Source organism: Manis javanica, chromosome 7 (assembly GCF_040802235.1).
Source record: "Manis javanica isolate MJ-LG chromosome 7, MJ_LKY, whole genome shotgun sequence".
In the NCBI taxonomy this organism is placed as follows: Eukaryota; Metazoa; Chordata; class Mammalia; order Pholidota; family Manidae; genus Manis; species Manis javanica.
In genome coordinates, this window is record NC_133162.1 from 94,178,601 (window position 1) to 94,197,729 (window position 19,129).

Genomic DNA, 19,129 nt, shown 5'->3' on the forward strand with positions numbered 1-19,129 from the left:
CTGATGTGTTTCAATAATGATGTGCTTAAAATATGTCAACACTGATGCAGTTCTTTGATGTTAGTCTAAGAAGTCGAAAACAAAAAACTGAATTTACAGGTGATATTTTTGAGTAAACAGATTGTTTTAACACATTTAAGACAAGAATGAACAACTGAAGCTGAGATAGCTAAATAAATATAGCCAGGCACAAACACATTTAAAAAAAGAAGAAAAAAGAAAGGAGACGAGAAATCAGACCAGGAAATGACATCGGGAAAATTGTGGAAATGGAATGAACATGGTCTAGGTTGGGGCCTGGGAGGGGAAAGTGACAGTGAGGAAAAGTTGTGGGTTGAGGCGGCTGTCTTTCCTTGGAGAAAGTCAGCTTTTACCCCCACACCCCGGCTGTTGGCAGCCTGAGGACTGAGTTGAATGGCTCTCCTGTGTCCTTCTAGAGCCCCTTGTGCTCCTGGCATATGGTAACTGTTTTTTGTCTGTCATGCTTGCTGGACTGTGTCTTGGTTACCATTGTGTCTCTAGCATCTAGCACAGGGTAAGCATTTACTAAAGATTTATTGAGATTATAATTGTATGAAGTATGAGGTTTTAAATTAGGAGGATAATGGGAAAGAAAGTATGGTTATCGTTGTGGAAAGCAATACGGAGTTTCCTCAGAAAACTATAATACACATTAATACAATCAATTATTACAGATTAATTAATACCAAAACTTGTTCTCTGATTCTCTAATGTTAATGTGCGTTGATCTTTTGTGTGTGTGTCCATCCTGTATGAACATTATTGGAGGTATAAAAACAAATGACAGTGATAGGCCTTTTTAATAATAATTGCCTTGTAGGTCAAGTTTCTAATTTGAAGGGAATGCTTGCTTCCTGTCCCTATATCTCTGTGATTTTTCTTTTGACCACCACAGATGTTTGATTATTATTTTTATTTGCTTTGGTTTTCAGTCAGTTCTGATTCCATCTTTATGTTGCAGCTTTTGAATCATAAAAATTAGAGGAAATTTACCAATTATAGAAAGTAAAGTAGTGTTGGGTCACTTCAGAAAAAAGCCTCTCTAACATACAAATTACCAAGTCACATTTTTTCTTTACAATTCTCAGGCGCTGTTTTGAGTTTTTAGATTTACTTTTACAAGAATGGCAGACACATTCACTGGAACGGTGAGTATCTGGGTGCTGATTTTTTTTTTCTCTGAATTGAATCTTGAGATTTAATGCCTCAGTGAGTGGTCCAACCCCTTTATATAAGAATTGGAGGAGGCTAAGCATTTGTTTGCATAACTACTTCTGTTATTCCTGCTCATGTGAGGCACATAACATTGGCAGGAGCTTTTAGTGAGTTACACTGATCAAAATGTGTGCATGGTGATGACTACAAAGCAAGGAATGACTCTTTATTGACTTGGATCCTGCTGCCTGACATTCCTATCAGTTCCAGTGAGGTACATGTTTAAAGGTGCTTGTAGCGAGCAAGGTGAAATTCTTATGGCCTTAAAGGAATTTCACTCATTTGAAAGTTTTCTTTTTGATTGTTCTGTATAAGAAAGTCAGTAGCTTTCTCTTTATTCAGGTTCGTCTGTGGTAAGTTTCACATGATCATAATGAAAAGTAGGCTTAGTGGAACTCTTTGAGATTCATTCTTTGTCATTTTTAGTTCCTGTCATTTTTAGGTGTCTGTTATTCTTTCTGGTTAAATTTGGGAACAAAATGGTGTCGCATAAGTTGTGTGAAGAACTTTGCGGCATACTAAACATTAGTACTGGAATTTTAATAAATTGAGTACTGCTGGGAGTCTCATTCCATACTGCAGTGGTCAGAGATGAAATGAAGCCAAGCCTCCTAGAGGTAGTTTCATCTGAAAATACTTTGAATATAGAAGATAACAATACTTCTTTGTTCTTTAATCTCGTGGACATTATATCTGCTTTATTTGGCCAATGGTTTTGGACTTTAGAGGTGGAAAGTGGAGGGAGGGATTTAACATGGGGACAGGTGAGTAGAACAGAAATTCATGAAGAATTCAGAGGTCACCTGTTGTATTCATTCGCCTCCTAGCTCAGCATCTGCCATCTCGCAGGTGCTTGCTAAATATTTACTGAATGAAAGAAAGAATGTCTTCTTTCATTTCTTCAAAAAGAAGAGTTTGCTGGACTGGTAACTAGTCTTTTTGCTGCGAAACTATTCATTCTAGTCATTACCCTTTTCTTAAAAATGTTAAATACTCAGTGAAACAGTTTAATGATTTCTTCTCAGCCAGGGTAGAACATAGCTAAAGAGAATACCTATTTACAAAATGATTGCATAATTTTATATGATCGTTGATATTACTTAGTGGAACTTGAAAAAAGTCTGTTGAATTACAGAAACATGCTACAGATAGCTTCTTCAGTGTCAAGATTATTATCTCATTATAATTTTCATACTAACTAGTTCTGATCATGGAAAAATAGGTTTTGTTGTGTGAGTTCATAAAGGGTTGAGCTAAGTAAGTATGACCTGAAGAAAAATTAGCTGTTATTTTTAATAATCACACAGGAAAGTAGGGTGACCAGTGTGCATAGGTGGGGGTAGGATGAGGTTAGGGGGCAGGGTACTGGGACAGAATTAGAAGTTAGAAGATCTGCAAGGAGTGTTGTGACTTTCTAAGCCTGTTAGTTGACTTACTTGGCACAAAGGTTCCAAGTTACACGTTGCCATTTTGAAGTTATCTCTCACTCCTGTTTTCATCCGAATGAAGCTGTATGTTAATAACTGTTACTGCCCTCCTTTTTAAATATCTAGACACATATCAGTATTAGCTGAAACAATAAAGAAAGGAATACATGACGCTGATTCTGAAGCAAGGATAGAAGCCAGAAAGTAAGTGTTTACTGTTCACCACTTTTTTTATTAACTTCTTCTACATTTGGTATCCTGTCTAGATTGCCTTATTAAAAACTCATTAAGTTACATGAACATGTTTCATTAATCATGACTTAAATATGACCCCAAAAGACCATTTCAAAATATTTCTCTAGTTATTTGTTAGGAGGTTGTCCAGTAGGCTTGAAAGACTGAATAGTGTTATTTGAATATAAACAAGACTGGAGTAGACAGCAGAATGCTCATTTTTAGATTTATGAGAAATTACTACATGAATCAGAATATCACTTGCATGTACTCTGAATGTCTTCTCTTACTCATTGAGCTGTTAAAAGCCAAGTCATAATCCAAAGGAACTTTTTGATTTACTATGAAAAATCACCATCACAGGGATCTTTTCCTGTGACCACGGCTTCACAAGAATCAGTGGTTGCTTTGCCAGAATGAATGGCCCTGAGGGAAGGTTGGTGGGGGATCTGATGTTCTGAATGATCACAGTGCTGACTTGGTGTGGCTGCCATCTCGGGCTTGAGGCAGTTTGCCATTAGGACTGTCTACACTCCAGCCCTAGGGCTGTGGCCCCATTCATTCAGTACCTCCCCGGGAATAATTTTGCCACTGTGACTAACAATACCAGAAGTTTTTGAAGGTGAGCCTTATTCTCTCTCAGTCAGTGCATAGATTAGTGCTGCCAATTTTTGTACCTGTAGTGGTTTTCTCTATACTTTGACAATTGACTACCTCTTCTAACTGATACAGGTTAAATGTATTCTTACTAGCCTGGAATATCTCTTTTACTCAGCTACGTTAATACATCCTGATCATGCTTTTTGACTGCTCTCCCAGTGTTTCCCTGGCTTCTTAGTCTTATGGAGGACTTCACCATAACACTGAAATGCTTGCCACACCCTTATCTTGCTTATTTAGTTCCTACCAAAAAAAGTGACATATTAAGAGTTGATAAAAACTATTAGAAATGGGTTTGTTAAAGATCTGTTTATGCTCTTCTTTTTCTTGTTCTTGTATTTTCCCCTTCCCTAATTTTTTTTTTACTTCTTCATTCATAATGCAACACAGATTTTAAGTAGCTCTGAATGTCTTTCCATTTTTCCTTGGTACAGTTACCTAGGGTAATTTCAAATACTTCAAATGAATGAATGTTAAATTGCATTTATGAAAGCAACCAATAATGAGTCCCTGTTGTGCTCTACGTGTAGTTCTTTATGTTTTAGCACCATCTTTGCTAAGGCTTCAGTCTTGGAAGTTAAGTCCTTTAATTTTCATTTTATAAATGAGACTGAGACAGAGAAGTAATTTGCCCAGTGTCAAAAAACCAGTTAGTTGTTAGGGCAGGTTCTTACCAGCCTCCTTGTCCTAATGTCATGCTGCTACTGATAGCAGGTAAACTGAGGATTCTAGTCCTTGGAAATATGTGGTATACTCCAGAGCTCGGAAAAGCCTGTTATGATCGGCTAACTATACCAGACAGTTGTGTGTCTCCCCTAGGTGTTACTGGGGTTTCCACAGTCACTTCAGCAGGGAAGCAGAGCATTTATACCACACCTTGGAGTCCTCCTACCAGAAAGCTCTGCAGTCCCATTTGAAGAACTCAGACAGCATCGTGTCTCTGCCCCAATCTGATCGTTCATCTTCTAGCTCTCAAGAGAGTCTCAAGTAAGGAATTCACCTATGCTTTTCATTAGTGTGAGGTTTTATTTTTTAAAGTTTTCTGCATGAGAACACAAATTCTGAATGTGTTTTTTACCTGTGTGTGCCTGTTACAATTCCCTCTTACATCCGTCTTCAGATGGATTTGGGTATGAGGTAAGATACTGTGGCAAATGAGGAAAAAATGGTGGCTTTAGTCTCTGCCGTAAGTGGTTCTTAGTTAAATTTATATGGCAGTCCTAGATGACAGTTTTGGAGGGACATAAGTGAATTATTTGAAGTGTCTTCTAAGAGAATACAAGTGTTAATTTGGAGACAGGTTTGGAAAGGGAGGACAATTGGAACCTGGGACTTGATATATTTACTGTCTTTACTCTGTGTTCTTAATGTCTGTCTCTAGTTAGGACTTATCTCTGTGGGATTAGAGATAGTCCAAAATAGCATTCATACAACACTAAAGCTTTGTCTCAAATTGGGGGTTTATAAGATTGTGGTCCATATTACCTCAAATTTTGAAACCTCTGAAATTGTTACCATAATTTCCTGTTGTAGATCATACATGCATGAATGTACATAAAGTGCACATTTGATTGTTTATTTCAGCCGGCCACTCTCTGCCAAAAGAAGTCCTACTGGAAGTACCACCTCTAGAGGTAAGACTGACAGTGTGAGAAGGCCATCTGCGGGAGGCCTCTGTGCTTCCTTCCCTCAGCTGGGCGGCCGTGCTCCCAGAGGCAGCTCAATTGCTGGAAGCCAACAACTTGCTGGCAGGTTGCTCAGGTTTGCAGACCATGCTGCTCTGATCTGCTCTGACTGCCACAGCACAACCCTGCTTCCCAGGATCTGATGGCTGTGAGGAAGATATTGTCAGGAAGATGTGGGCAGGACAACATGGGCAGGCAGAAATTGAGTTCTGTTGCCTTTTTCTCAACAACCCTCCCTCCAGCATGTGGGTACTGCTTTTAATAGTGCCGCTCCTTTGCTCCAATCACTTGATGAGAGAGTGAAGACCATTTGGGGTGCTTTGAGCAGCAGCAGCAGCTTGGTGGTACCCAGAGGTGGGGGAGCAGAGTATTTCCTGAGAAGGAAGGGCAGTCAGGAAAGGGTGCATGTTTACGCCCCATTGTGAGGAAACTGGCCAGATGTGAACGGTTTTTCATTACTTCACTGCTCCTCTTAACCCGAAATATGGTCCATTTCTTTGGAGTTTGCAGTGTTTGATTACAAGACAGTAGGTGTAGCAGGTGTATTGCTGCAGTCCCTTTCATGTTCCTTCACACTGGCTGAACTGTGTCTGCAGTGACCAGAAGAAGCTGCTGGTCAGTGCTTATGTGCTCCAGCCTTTGTTATAACTTAATATTTGTTTTCAACAAAATTTGAAACAAGTTTTAACAGTATGTGTTTCACATTCTAATAGAGTCCTTGCTAACGTTTCCTCTCTCACCACTAAAGCCTCCACAGTTAGTACCAAATCGGTGTCAACGACTGGTTCCCTCCAGCGGTCTCGAAGTGACATTGACGTGAATGCAGCGGCCAGCGCCAAGTCCAAAGTCTCCTCAGCTTCAGGCACCACACCCTTCAGCTCTGCAGCAGCCTTGCCTCCAGGGTCATATGCATCCTTAGGTAATGAGGACCCCACCACCTCTTCCCCCAGTTCTGCTGTTTGAGATGATACCTACCTCTGCTCAGGGTTTTTAGCAACTTAACAAAAAGCCATAACCAAGAAAATACTCACTGTTCACCAGTATGTCAGTGTGAGTGACTCTGTGCACTTGCTGCTGGGTAGCAGCCACCCTTTATTGAGTCTCCCTTTTCCTTGGGGCATCATCTTTTTTAGTGGTGAGTCAGCACACTCGTGTCCAAGTGGTGTGGCACTGAGCACCTCCTTTCTTCAGCTTTCCTCCCCTTTGTGGCAGCCCAGCCAGCACTAAGCTACCTCTTCACTGCCAAACCTAGGCTTTCTCCCCTCCTGACATTGCTGGGAGCAGAGCCAGAGGTTTTAGTGAGGGATTCAGCACAGATTGTCATTGCAGTGAGATTATTTCCCAGTTTGTGAATATAACTGGAGTAGAGGGGGTGGGGGGGAACGACTTCTAGGTAAATGTGGTGGACTAGTTAACATAACCGTATTGTACAAGAGTGTTGTCCTTCCATGTGTCACCTTGGGAACAGCGTGCAGTTACTCTAGCAATAACCAAAAGTATTTTTTTTTATTGTTTTCAAAAGAACTAATTTCTGACAGAGTGGTAGACCACTTTTTCAGGTTTTGGGCAGGTGGTTAATGCCCACCATATGTAAGACTGATAGTTTATTTCAATTGAATTTTTGTTAGAAAAAGTCTTTCAAAGCCAAAGTCTGGGAACTTAGATGGATGGATTTTATTTTGGACTTTATAGGAATGAAGACAATTTAAACTTGATGAAACATTGAGACTGAATTACTTTTATGTGGTTTACAAACTAATTCCAAACTCAGTTCTAAAACTAATGTTCTAAAAATGTTTTGAGCATGAAAGTGAGCCATCACCAAGAGAAGGTTCTTGGGCCTGCATTTGTCAGCTTGGTAACCTTGAACAGGCCATGGGATCTTTGAGTCTGTTTTCTCTACCCATAAATTCATTGTAATAATAGTCACCTAACCCAGATATGTGATAGGGATAAATAAAGTGATATAAAAGTTCTTTGTACACTATTATCCTGTAGGGGGAAAGAAATCATGATTGTGATAGGAGCATGTTAATTTGAAAGGAATATCTTCTGGAATGTCTGTCAAGTCCATCTTGTTGTCTCTGACAATACCTCAAATGTAGATAAATTCTGATTGTGAGGAAACCCAGTAGGAGGCCTCCTTTTCTACATTTAACTACTGGAGCATGACGCAGGAGTGTTTATAGTACCATGTTGATATGTAATCATTGAGTAAGAGAGAAGCCAGAACTACTTTCTCCTGTGGTGAAGTAGTTCTGTTAATTTTAGTTCAGTTTTTATTTATCTATCTTTCAAAACATTTGATCCACCATGAGCATTTATAATTAGTATTTGTTTTATTGAACACTTGAGTAAAAACCAGCTGTTAGAGTACCTATTGGTCTCTTTCCTGTGCCTATTTGGGCTGTTTCAATGTGGACATGTAGACTTCCCTCAGTGCCAATAAAATAACTTGGGCCTTTTGGTCTGATGTATACAACTGACCTTTTAGAAGCCCTGATAAATTTTCAGCCCAGTGTCACCTCTTCAAATAGCAAGAGTAGCGTATTCCCATTCCCTTACTGTTTCCTGAGAAGTCTACCTCTAGTTTCCTTATGTCCAAAACAACCAAAAATCCCTAAAATATAATAACATAATCCTGCCAAGCAGTTGCCACATTTACTTATGTACTGAAGTGTAGCATTAACCCTGATGATCCTTTTCCGTATTTCTAGAGTCCAGACACATGAGGGAAGATGTGGAGTCCATAGGCCTTGATTCAAGTACCATGTGTCCAGCTTCTGCTGCTCCCCATGTAGCTGGGATAGGCGTTGCCAGAGCTAGCTTCTCAGAGCTCGTACTTGCCTCTGTCCTTGCAGTGACTCTGCAGTATGTTAGTTTTTAGTCCCCTTCCCCCACACCTTAAATTCTGCTAGTACTTTGTTCTAAACCAAAAAGGAACTGTGAAGAGAGTGAGGGTTGGCTAAAACAAAAAAACAGTCACTCTATTAAGTAAGGCACCACCCTTGTTGCCTTTTTTGGTTTTGTTTTCCAAAGGCAAAAGCGCATTGTACTAAGCTGATTTCAATATAAAGTTCATTATGTGCTTCAGACTCTGCTTTGCCGTTCAGTTTGTTTCCTTCTTAATTTTATTTCAAATTGAGCTTTTGCTTTCTTAGTAGCTAATAACATTCTGCTTTTTAATTTTTTTAATGTTACTAACTGTTCCCTGTTATCCCTTCCCTTGTTTTTTAATTTGCTTAAAGATGGTACTGCCACTAAAGCTGAGGGTAAGCGGTTTGTTTGTGATTGAGGTGTGTCTCCCTCTCCCGGTGCTTTGTCTGCACTGAGAGCTGCCTGCTGCCCCCCCTCCCCCGCCCCCGTCCTCGCCGAGGCACCTGCATGCTGTTGCACGCTGTTCCCTCTGCCCTTCTTCATTATATTGCCCTGGATTTTCACCTGACATCCACTTGGTTTCTCTTCTCCTTTCTTGGTCAGTCATTGTTCTTGTGAATTTGGCACTTGAATATGTGTGTGTGGTGTGATGCTAAACCCACACTGGGGAGGAGCATTGACGTGACTTTGTGTGTGACTGTCCTCAGGGGCTGCTTGCCTCAGATTTTATTACTCCTGAAGCACCACCTTAGCTTTCATTTCCTCTTCTTTACTTTTGTGCTTTTTTGGGCCTCTCAGATTTGCCTTTCCTATTTTGAAAGTAAATATCAGTGTAATTTATTCAAATTAAAGGCTGGTGAAGTCTTTCTACCAGGTAATTAATAGAAATTTTAAAAAATGCTTTTCTCTCCCCTGAAGATGCTGCTGAGTTTGTTTGTTTTTTTCCTCTATCACTGACACATATCCCATGCATTCACTTACTCTTATTCACTTATCAACCTTGGATTAAATGCCTTCCATGTACTGTGTTCTGTACCATACACAAGGATATAGCATCCTTGTGTGAAAGAAGTGCAAGTACCCAAACCCACTTTTTCTTTTTGTGCCAGTTAGAAGAGGCTCTTCCTGATTTTGCATTGTCTTCTAAATTTTAGGTAGCTATTTAGTCTGTACAGGTCTTTGATTAGTACATGCTAGACAAGATCACCCTTTGCAAAGTCTCTAAATAGAAAGCATGATAATACTTCAAATAGTTGAAATTTAGAGGAACCTCATCTGCTTAAGATAGTGATTTCAACCCACCAACCCTCAGGATAATGATTTAACAAATTAAGGACTATTAGTTTACTTTCCATGTATTACTTAGCCACTGTAAGGCACTAGTCTGCAAAGTAGACTGGGTTTTATCTTAATATGTACATTTCACAGTACTTTTAATCCACATGCTACTTCCTAAGGGACTCATAAAGGAAACAGTAGTGGAATGTTTTTTTAAAGATGAACTAGTCCCAGGATCAGTGTTCTTCAAACTTTCCTCATCATAAAAATTACCTAGATGCTTGCTGAAAGAACAGTCCTGGCTTCTTCCCCGCTGAAAATTTTGATTAAGTTTGAGAGCACCAGGGGAATCTGAATTTTCATGAAACCCTACTGGAGGTTCTTGGGAGTCGAACAAGTTTGTGAAATGAAAAGTTCCTACAATGAAAAATGGGTTAAGAAGCCTTCTGATGAGGACCTCATCTGTGACAGTGAAAGACTGAGGCTGGGTGTGATTTTTCATTATTTTTAGCTGATAGGAGTAATTTTATATTCTCCTTCCCAAAGAAGTGATCATTAAGTATTTCTTCAGTGTCAATGAAAGGGAGGTAGAGAGTGGAATCCAATCATGTAGAGGAAATGGAAAGTGAAGATATTCCATGGGAAATTCTGTTTTTCCGGAATACCCTGATTTCATATGCCTGTATACCCAATTGGAAATGAGCCAGTTATTCTGCCCCACACTAGGAATTGTTAACTTTTTTCTTTTTATTAGTTTTCTAATAAAACTGGTCCAGAGCAAGGTCAGAAGATTGCCTGCTCAGTTATTGTGCAAGAGACTAAGAAGGCAGGGTCTCTCTCTGCCTCTCCTCCTAGTGGAAGTAGTGGACGGTGAGACCCTTGAAAGCAGAGAGGTCAGAGTGAGACAGAAGGGCACCTCACTGAGGGAGCAATCATTTATGGGCCTTTAAAAAATTCATTAGTAAGTGCTAGGTATTTTACTATCTAGTTCCTGAGGCAAGAAGGAATAGGTACTTTGATCATTAGGAGGCAGATACGATTTTGAATCAGGATGCTCAATTCAAAATTCAGACTTAAATTTACTTCTGGCAACTTCATTATTATAGCAACTGAGAAAAATATATATCCTTTGGGAGTTTTATAATCATACACATCAAGTAGCTCTTCTAACATTGATGACTAATCAGAAAAAATATTTTGTGTGGAGAACCTAAAAGCTCAGCTTTTGGACAAAAGTTATTTCCAGACTACCTTTCAGTGTGTTTGTGTTAATGTAATTTTTGGGATTTGTAAGGAGGAAGCATTTATGTCATCTATGCTGCTGCTGGTGAGATAGTTCATGATGAGAGACATGTTGAAATTGTATGACAAAAGAGTGCACTCTCATCTGATGTGTTTTATAGCCACTATGGTTAGAAAGTACATTATTCATAGTTTCCCTAAATTCAATTAATTAACTGAGTGCATTCAGTAAAATGCACAAATCTTAGTGTACAGCTCAGTGAATTTTGACATGTGTATACACTCATGTAACCATCATCCAGATCAAGATATCAAATGTTCTCACTAATTTCCCCCCCCCCCTTCACCTTTTCACCTCCCCTCCTCCCCTAGGGAACCACCAGTCTGTTCTGTGTTCCTCAAAATAATTTTAAGTGTAGAGTTACAATGCTTAAGTGATCTTTGGGTACTGATGACTTACTAATAGTTTCAGAGAATAAATAATCATGTTATTAAGTGTAGTCAGAAGCCATGTTTAAGTATTGGTGATTTTAAGATTACAAAATGAAAACTACGTAACCTTGTCTGCTCTTTAGGGAAAGGAACTTAGATTTTAGTTCAGTTTTACTGAGAAATAAAACATTTGGTGTTTCTATATGTTATTCAAGAACTCTGAATTTTAAGTAATTGGCTTTTCTACACAATGAAAAAAATATGTATGTAAAAGTAAAAGCCTCTTTTATCTTTAAAAAATATAAGGAAATGTTTTTTGGTGGCATACTTAAAGATAGATTTGAAGGTGATCAACTTGGCAATTTTTGATTCCATAAAAAATGTCACATAGGAGTAGTGGTTGGTTCAATACTGCCTCCAAGCAGTGAGTTGTAAAACAGATATGTATGCCAAATGTCCCAGTGTGATGAGAGCTGAGATTTACCTGTGAGATCTTTTAATTTTTATAACCTCTAAATTGAGAATTGGCTGACAATAAGCTATCTAGTGATTTTTGAATTGTCTTAAGCTTTCCTTTATTTAAAAGGAAAGTCATTCCTGCAAACTAAACAAGGTGCACAGGTTTCATTTCCTGTTTTGAAAAAATTCCATAAGCAGCACTATTAAAAAACTATGAGATGTGGATATTCTTTTTTTATTCCATCAACTTCAAAAGTTGTACTCCCCTTACACTTCCCTCTGGGTCTGCTTTTCTTTGGGAAGGTTTGTTTGTTGATGCGTTGTGAGCCCTTGCCCATAATTTTGTTACTGTTGTATAGCTCTCTAATGTATCTTACTTTTATTTCTCTTACTTCTGCTGTTTTCTTCTTTCCCATCTACTTACTTTCTGTTTCCTTCATGACACACTGTGAATGAATATGAATATGTCATTAACAGGTTGTAATGTAGAACTGAAGTATACTTTCACTGTGTTGTGATTGAAGTGACTTTGTTTTTCCTAATGACCATGGAACATTATATATCATCTCTTTAAATGTATACAGACACTTAGAGTTTTATTGCCAAATTAATAGAATAGAAATAAAAAACAAATAAAATCGCTCCTTTTAAAAGAAATTTTGTCTGAATACAACACAACAGAGGTCCTTTCAGTGCCCCCAAAACTGATTTTAAATGCAACCTGAGGGCTTAGTTACTAATGTGAGTCCCTAGGGTAGACAGGACATGAGCCCTGGAGCTCAGCCCAGGTGTGAGGAGAGTCAGCATTAAGCACTGTCGAAGTGCTATACCATGAAAAGGTGAACTGGAGAAAAAACTTTTCATCTTTAATTTGACACACCATCTCCCTTGACTTTGTGGTGGGCAGAGGAAAAAACAGTCTTCTTTAATTTGTGACTAAGTTCTCTTCTGAGACAAATAGTGGTTTCAGTTTTCATCATCTATGGTGTCTGGGATACCCTCACCTGATGAGTCAAAGTGGTCTGTGTACCGGACCCCCAAGGGTGCCTGGCGGGAACGAACACTGAACTACAGAGGAAGTCACTCTCAAATCTGGTTCCTCAGGGTTAACACAGAGTGAAATATGCCAAATATAAGCTCACAGTCTAAAATTAAATTGTAATGAGTTAGAAGCAGCAGACAAAAAAAGTAAAAACAGTCCTTCAAGACTTAAGCATCTTTTATATAATACAAAATAACTATATGTTTAAAAAAATAAGAAAACTTGCATTTTTAGCAATATGTAGAATTTAATAGCGTGAATCGTCCTCCCAGTTGAGAACAAATACATCCCTGATCTGGGATACAAGCAATGAATTGACATGTCTCCAAACCTAAGCAAAAGCAGGAACCCTGGTAGTGAGGGCCAGAGTTGGCTTGCACCCTGACATTTTTGGCTGAATCCTGGAGACCTTGGTCATTTGTTGTAATAAGTGTGCAGGACATGGAGGACAGGAAGTAAACTGGAGTCCACCTAAGACCTAATCATCATTGGTGACCAGTTTACTAAACTGAAGAGGACGAGAGAATTTTGTCCATATTAACCTTGATACTGAGTGGACGGAGTAAGTAATCTCCCCTGACAGTTTGCAGTCGTAAATTGGACATTCCTGCAGGTTTTTGATCAGAGTTTATACTGCCTTTAAGGTCTCAGAAACCCAAATAGATAAATCACTTTGAAGTGGCTACAGATTGATGGGACACTAGCAGAAGCAAACATAGATTCTCATTGGAAGAATTCAGCTTCAGTCGAGATCTTAAAAAATTCCCACAAAGTTCCAAGGAAAGCTATCATTTCATTGTCGTGGTATTTGAAGAGGTGATAGTTGGGAATTCTCCAGAATTGATGAATGACACTAAAACACAGACTGAAAAAAAAAAAAAAAGCAACAACAGTAATTCCTAAGCAAGACAAAAGGAAATCCAGAGTTAAACACATCATAGTGAAATCATAGAACACCAAAGATAGAAAAAGAACATATTAGAAGCAGCCAGAGGGAAAAAGTTCCCACAAAGGAAAGCCAGAGTTTAAATGCAGATAAAATGGGGGAAATGTGAGTAAGATTTACAGAGCATGTCAAGGTCCATGTACTGTTTCTGATTTTGTATGTTAGTTTTATAAGATATTACCACTCAGAGAAAGTGGCTGAAGAGCAGCATAGGATCCTTTTGTGTTATATCTTATAATTGCACCTGAAATCTACAATTACCTCAAAATAAAAAGTTCAGTTTTGAAAAGGAGGCCCTTTTTAAAGCTACTTCATCTCCCCAAAAGTATGAGTTAATAGAAATTGTTTTTAAGCTAAAGACTGTTACCTTCAAGACAGTAAAGCATATCTTTAAAAAATTAAGGTGAAAATGAAGTCTTACTACACTGATGGACAGTGACTGCAATGGGATATGGGGGGGACTCGATAATATGGGTGAATTAGTAACCACGTTTTTCATGTGAAACCTTCATAAAAGTGTATTATCAATAATACCTTAATTAAAAAATATCATATAAAAAAAAGAAAAAGAAGTACCAGGGATGGTTCTTAGGATTCTAGATTATACCCCTCAATAGGTGATGAAGCCATTCAAAGAGATAGGGAACACTAGAAGAGGTCTAAGACTGGGGAAAGATCATGAGTTCACTGTGGTATATAGTACATTTCAGGTACTTTTGTGACATTAAATATTGATATTTAACACTTAATGATAATTGTATTTTGTCAGAATAATTAGTACTAAATGCTGAAACAGATACCCTCTAACTACCAATCCCTTAAGACAATAAAAGTTTCTTGTTTATATTTTAAAAAATTAAGATGAAATAAAAGGAAAAAGGAAAGACAAAAAAACATGCATAATAAGAATGTAAAAATAATCTCAAATGAGCTAAACTTTCCAATTAAACAGGAAGATTGGTTGTTTTTAAAGATATTTAATGATATTTAAAGGGACAAATCTAAAATATTAGGCTACAGATGTAGTAAAAGACAAAGGATGAGAAATGCATAATTAAAGAAAGCTGTTGATTTATTAGTAACACCAAAAAGATAAGGCAATAATAGCTTTACCAGAGCTAATGAGGATTGCTGTAACATAATAAAATTTCAGTGAATCACAAAGATGTCATAATACTAAATTTTTATGGACCTAATAAACAGTGTCAAAATATATTAAAAAGCACTTATAAATTCACCTTAATAGTGGTTGATATATAAAAATATAAATTTCTGAATAGTTGATACATTCATATAGTTCACTACTCAACAAATACAAAGAGTTAAACAAAGTTAAAAGTTTCCCTCTTGTCCTCATCTTTCATTTACCTAGTTACTACATCTTTCTACTCAATCCCAGTTTTTCCCTCTTGTAGCTTCAATTTTATCCAGTTGCTTTGCTTTTAGAAGCAAGATACAAACCATATTTTCTCCCTTTTTTTAAAGGTAGCATATTTACACACACTGTTCTTCATCTTGATTATTTTCCTTTAATATATCTTTAAGACCCTTCCATGTTATGTTTTAGAGAATCTCTTCATTCTTTATTGCCATTGTACTACATTCCACTATATGGGTTAACCTTTCAGGAACATTGATAAACATTTGGGTGATGTCCAGAATTTTGCTGTTACTAACAGTGTTGCCACAAATAGTCTTTTATGTATATCATTTTGTATGGGTACCAGTAGTATACTGGTAGGGTAAATTACACAAAGTGGAAATGATGGATTAGAAAGTATATGCATTTGTAGTTGTGATATATACACATACATACAGTGGGGGCTGTATTAATTTTCATTCCCAGAAGCAGTGAAAGTGCCTCTTCTCTGACAAGCCAAAATGTTGGTAAAATCATAGATCTTTGCTGATCTAATAGGTGATAAATAGCATTCTTAATGTCATTTTAATTTCTTGGCTTACTGTGAGGCTGAATACTATCTCATACATTTAAGAGCTATTTCTATTTTCTGTTGAACTATTCCTACCCTTTGTCCATTCTTTATTGGTTTTTGACAGGTGTGCTGGAGCCAGCTTGAACTAGTTTAAGAGAGCCAGTTATTAAATTTTCAGGAATTTTGTAAGCTGGTTGACATCATATCAGTAGCCTGAAATCAGCCATGGTGGGAATATTTACACCAGAGAAACTGGAAAACTGCACATAACAGCAGGACCCCCGACAATCGTTAAACATTTACCAGCACACCACTGGTTGTTGGATTTATTAATTCCTAGGAGCCTTTTATATGTTAAGGCAATTAGTCCTTTGTGATGTGAATTACAAAATTTCTTCCCAATTTGTCATTTTTCTTTAATTTGTTCATAGTTTTCTTTTAGCTGTGTTGAAGTTTTAAAATAAGTAGTCAAATTTATCAGTCTTTTCTTTTAATGGCTTTTAAGTCATAGTTAGAATAGACTTTTCTGCCATAGGTTACAAAGGAGTTCTCCCTTTTTTTTTTTTTAGAACTTCTTTGGTTTCTTATTTTACATTTTAAACTTAGGTCCATTTTGCTGTTTTTCTTGGTATAAAGTATGAAGTATGGATCCAAACATTAAAACATTAGCAAATGAGATCCAATAATGTATGTTTAAAAAATGCATTTTGTCAAACTATGTATTTGTGGAATGCAGCAAAAGCAGTGTGTAGAGGGATATTTTTAGACTAAACTTCATTAACAAGAGAAACTGAATTAGGAGCTTGTTTCCACTGTTATAAAAAGGAAAGAATAAACTCAAAGAAGAGTAGGAAAGAAATAATAAAAATAAGAGTAAGAGTTAATGAAATAAGAATTAAACATTCACTGGAGAGGATTAAGAAATATAAATCATGTGGAACATTGATAATTCCAATCTGACATTAACTTAGAGAATACAAAGAGGTAGTAATTCCCTCACTGGTTTTGTGCCTCGTGTAACCTTCATACTGGAAGCAGATAAGGTACAATACAGACATTGTATGTGAGTGTGTACATCATGACTGAAATAGAGCCCACGTTTAATAGTTGAAAACTTAGTAATGCAGCTCAGCACACTGAGGAGCAGAATTCTTTTATCTCAGAAGATGCAGACAAAGCATTGAAAAAATTCAAGAAACATTTTTGACCGAAATGTTAGCATTTAGGAATAGAAATGAGTTTTCTTAATTGTTGAAAATACCATACTTTTTGTGAAATACCAGAATTTTTTTTAAAATGTGACTCAAGGTGACAAAGCCTGTCCTCATGCTTTCTTTAGCATTGTACTACATGTCCAACAGAATAAACGTAGAGAAATGAAACAGCAGAGTTTGGCAGGAAAAGACTAGTCTTCTTTGTAGATGATAATCTATTTAAATAGTCCCAGATAATCTAATGTACAAATTAGGAGAATTAACAAAAGTTTAACAAGCTCCTAGAGTTAAGATCAAAACATAAAGATTAATTATATTCTTATTTGTCAACCAGTTAGAGAATACAAAATGTGTATAATAAAATAAAGCATCTATGAGTAAGTCTATAAAAACTAAGTAAGACTTTTGGAAAAAATTGTAAAGCCTTATTGAAAGACATTGAAGAAGTTAAACAAAACGTTAATGAATAGAAAGGTCAATATCATAAGGTATCTTTTTCCCCACAAATTAGCCCCAAATTCTTCATAATTCCAGATAAGACCTTGACATATCTTAGTATTCTGTCTTCACATGCATATGGAATAGAGCAAAGGGCCTTAGGAAAAAAGTGGATTGATTTGCCTTACTAAACATTGAAATGATATACCACTGTGACCCGTAGACTAATGAGACAGCCTGTACAGCAGAGAAACCAAGCTGTGCATGTATATAAGTGCTTGGTGAGTGGCAAAAATGGCTGCGTAGGTCAGTATAAAAAGGCTTAAGTAAATTTATTTGGACATTGATTAGTCATATGGAAACAGTAAAATGGATTGCTCCTTTACCTCCTACAGAAAAATCAAGTCCATAAGTGACCTTACAAATAAAATGTTGAGCAAAACAGTTTAAGTTTTAGAAAAATATATACCCTATGGTATCATTAAAAACAATGTATAAAGTAATGCCATCTATTTCTTAATGATACAACTATATGAAAAATAAAATATGCAAGGAAATGATGAACATTGGCTTTAGGATCACCTGTTAACAAGTGTTGGAGGGAGGTAGAGGATACCCGGATGGTAGCATAGAAACTTTTCATTATTTTAAGCTGAATAACTAATGATGTTCACTTTAAAAACTTTTTTTGTGACTTAAGTATTTTACAGTAAATTAAAACAAATTCAGTTCTTTCTCTGTTGACTTTGCCTTGGTGATGCCTTGACTTCCTTAGGAAAGTGAAATGCCCTCTCACAGGTCACCTAGCCTGCCAGGCTGGCACAGGTATCTAAACCAATAGTGTGAACTTGGGCAAATTAGTCCAACCCTTCCGTTTTTCTGTTTCCTCATCTGACAAATGAGAGTAATTATATGTTGTCGTGAGAATTCTGAATTCACACATATAAAGCTCTTAGTATAATGTGTGGTATACCCTAAATATAGATTCTTGAATTTGTATTCTGGAATTTCTTGAAACTTCTATTAAAAGTCTGGTTCTTTGAGTTTTTTCTTTTTTAAGCGATTCTTTTATTGGTCCTTACTTTCCTTGAACCTTTTTCAAGCTTTTGGATTTGTTTTTCTATCTTACTTTTCTGCAGTCTTTCTCAGGTGATGAGGTAGAAGTCATTTTGAACAATCCGAGAAGCCAGTAGGAGTCTGAATCGGTTTGTGTTTTCCCTAATCAGATTGCTGTTCTCAATTGAATTAGGGCAGTAGAGGCATCTTGTGTCCCTTGGAAACCAAAAAAGTCCTGAGTTTTAAAAATACTTGAAGCCCTAATCATACTAGTCTCATCATCATAGATTTTGCATTTCTGAATTTAGTTTTATTTTTATGGTTTTTATGATTTAATATTTGGAGTTCACAGATTACTTACAATGGTGAATTCTTTTCCTAAATGCCTACAATGTTGTATAATTTTTAGGTTGTCGTTTCTCTAGGCACTCTTCATACTGATTCTTTTTATCTTCATCTTTTGTAACCTAAAAAATTGTTGGCATGCATGCTTCAAAATAGAGTTTAATGCTACTTATCAAAAAACATTTATTCTCCAGGGTGTGGTAGCTTGTGTTGATTTCTTAATTAAGGTGGTTTTTATTTTTTCTATAATATTTTTCTTAAGATGGCAGCTAATATTTTCTTTTCAGCTTTTGTACATTTGGCGGATTTGTAGACAATAAAAATAATTTAACCTGAAAAATAGTGGGGAAAAGAATCCTCAAATGGGTGATGTCTCCTCCTCATCTGAAAGTATAATAATTGCATCATGAACACTTGATAGCTTCATAACTCTTAGGAGTTCCTAGCATATCTGTAGAATTTGTGCATACCAGTCATATGCACATGTGCATGTACAGGGAAGCAGGACATAAGCACATGTAGGGTACATGTGATATCAGGAGGCCCAGTCAGACCTGTTGCTTGTGTTACAGGTTTTCTGGAGGAGGTCGCTCTTATTGAGAACATTATACAAACACTGCTTTT

General features: G+C 37.0%; 1 protein-coding gene across 4 annotated transcripts in view; it reads left to right on the plus strand.

The window, feature by feature from the left end:
* The window catches only part of CLASP1 (cytoplasmic linker associated protein 1), a 310,506-nt gene that overhangs the window by 198,796 nt on the left and 92,581 nt on the right, over nt 1-19,129 (plus strand). For all 4 annotated transcript variants that reach the window (XM_073241304.1, XM_073241305.1, XM_073241306.1 and 1 more), the window contains exons 17-21: nt 1,110-1,169; nt 2,790-2,867; nt 4,377-4,544; nt 5,142-5,191; nt 5,991-6,161. In XM_073241304.1, the coding sequence (XP_073097405.1) occupies nt 1,110-1,169; nt 2,790-2,867; nt 4,377-4,544; nt 5,142-5,191; nt 5,991-6,161 (527 nt within the window). The remainder of the gene's footprint in view (nt 1-1,109; nt 1,170-2,789; nt 2,868-4,376; nt 4,545-5,141; nt 5,192-5,990; nt 6,162-19,129) is intronic.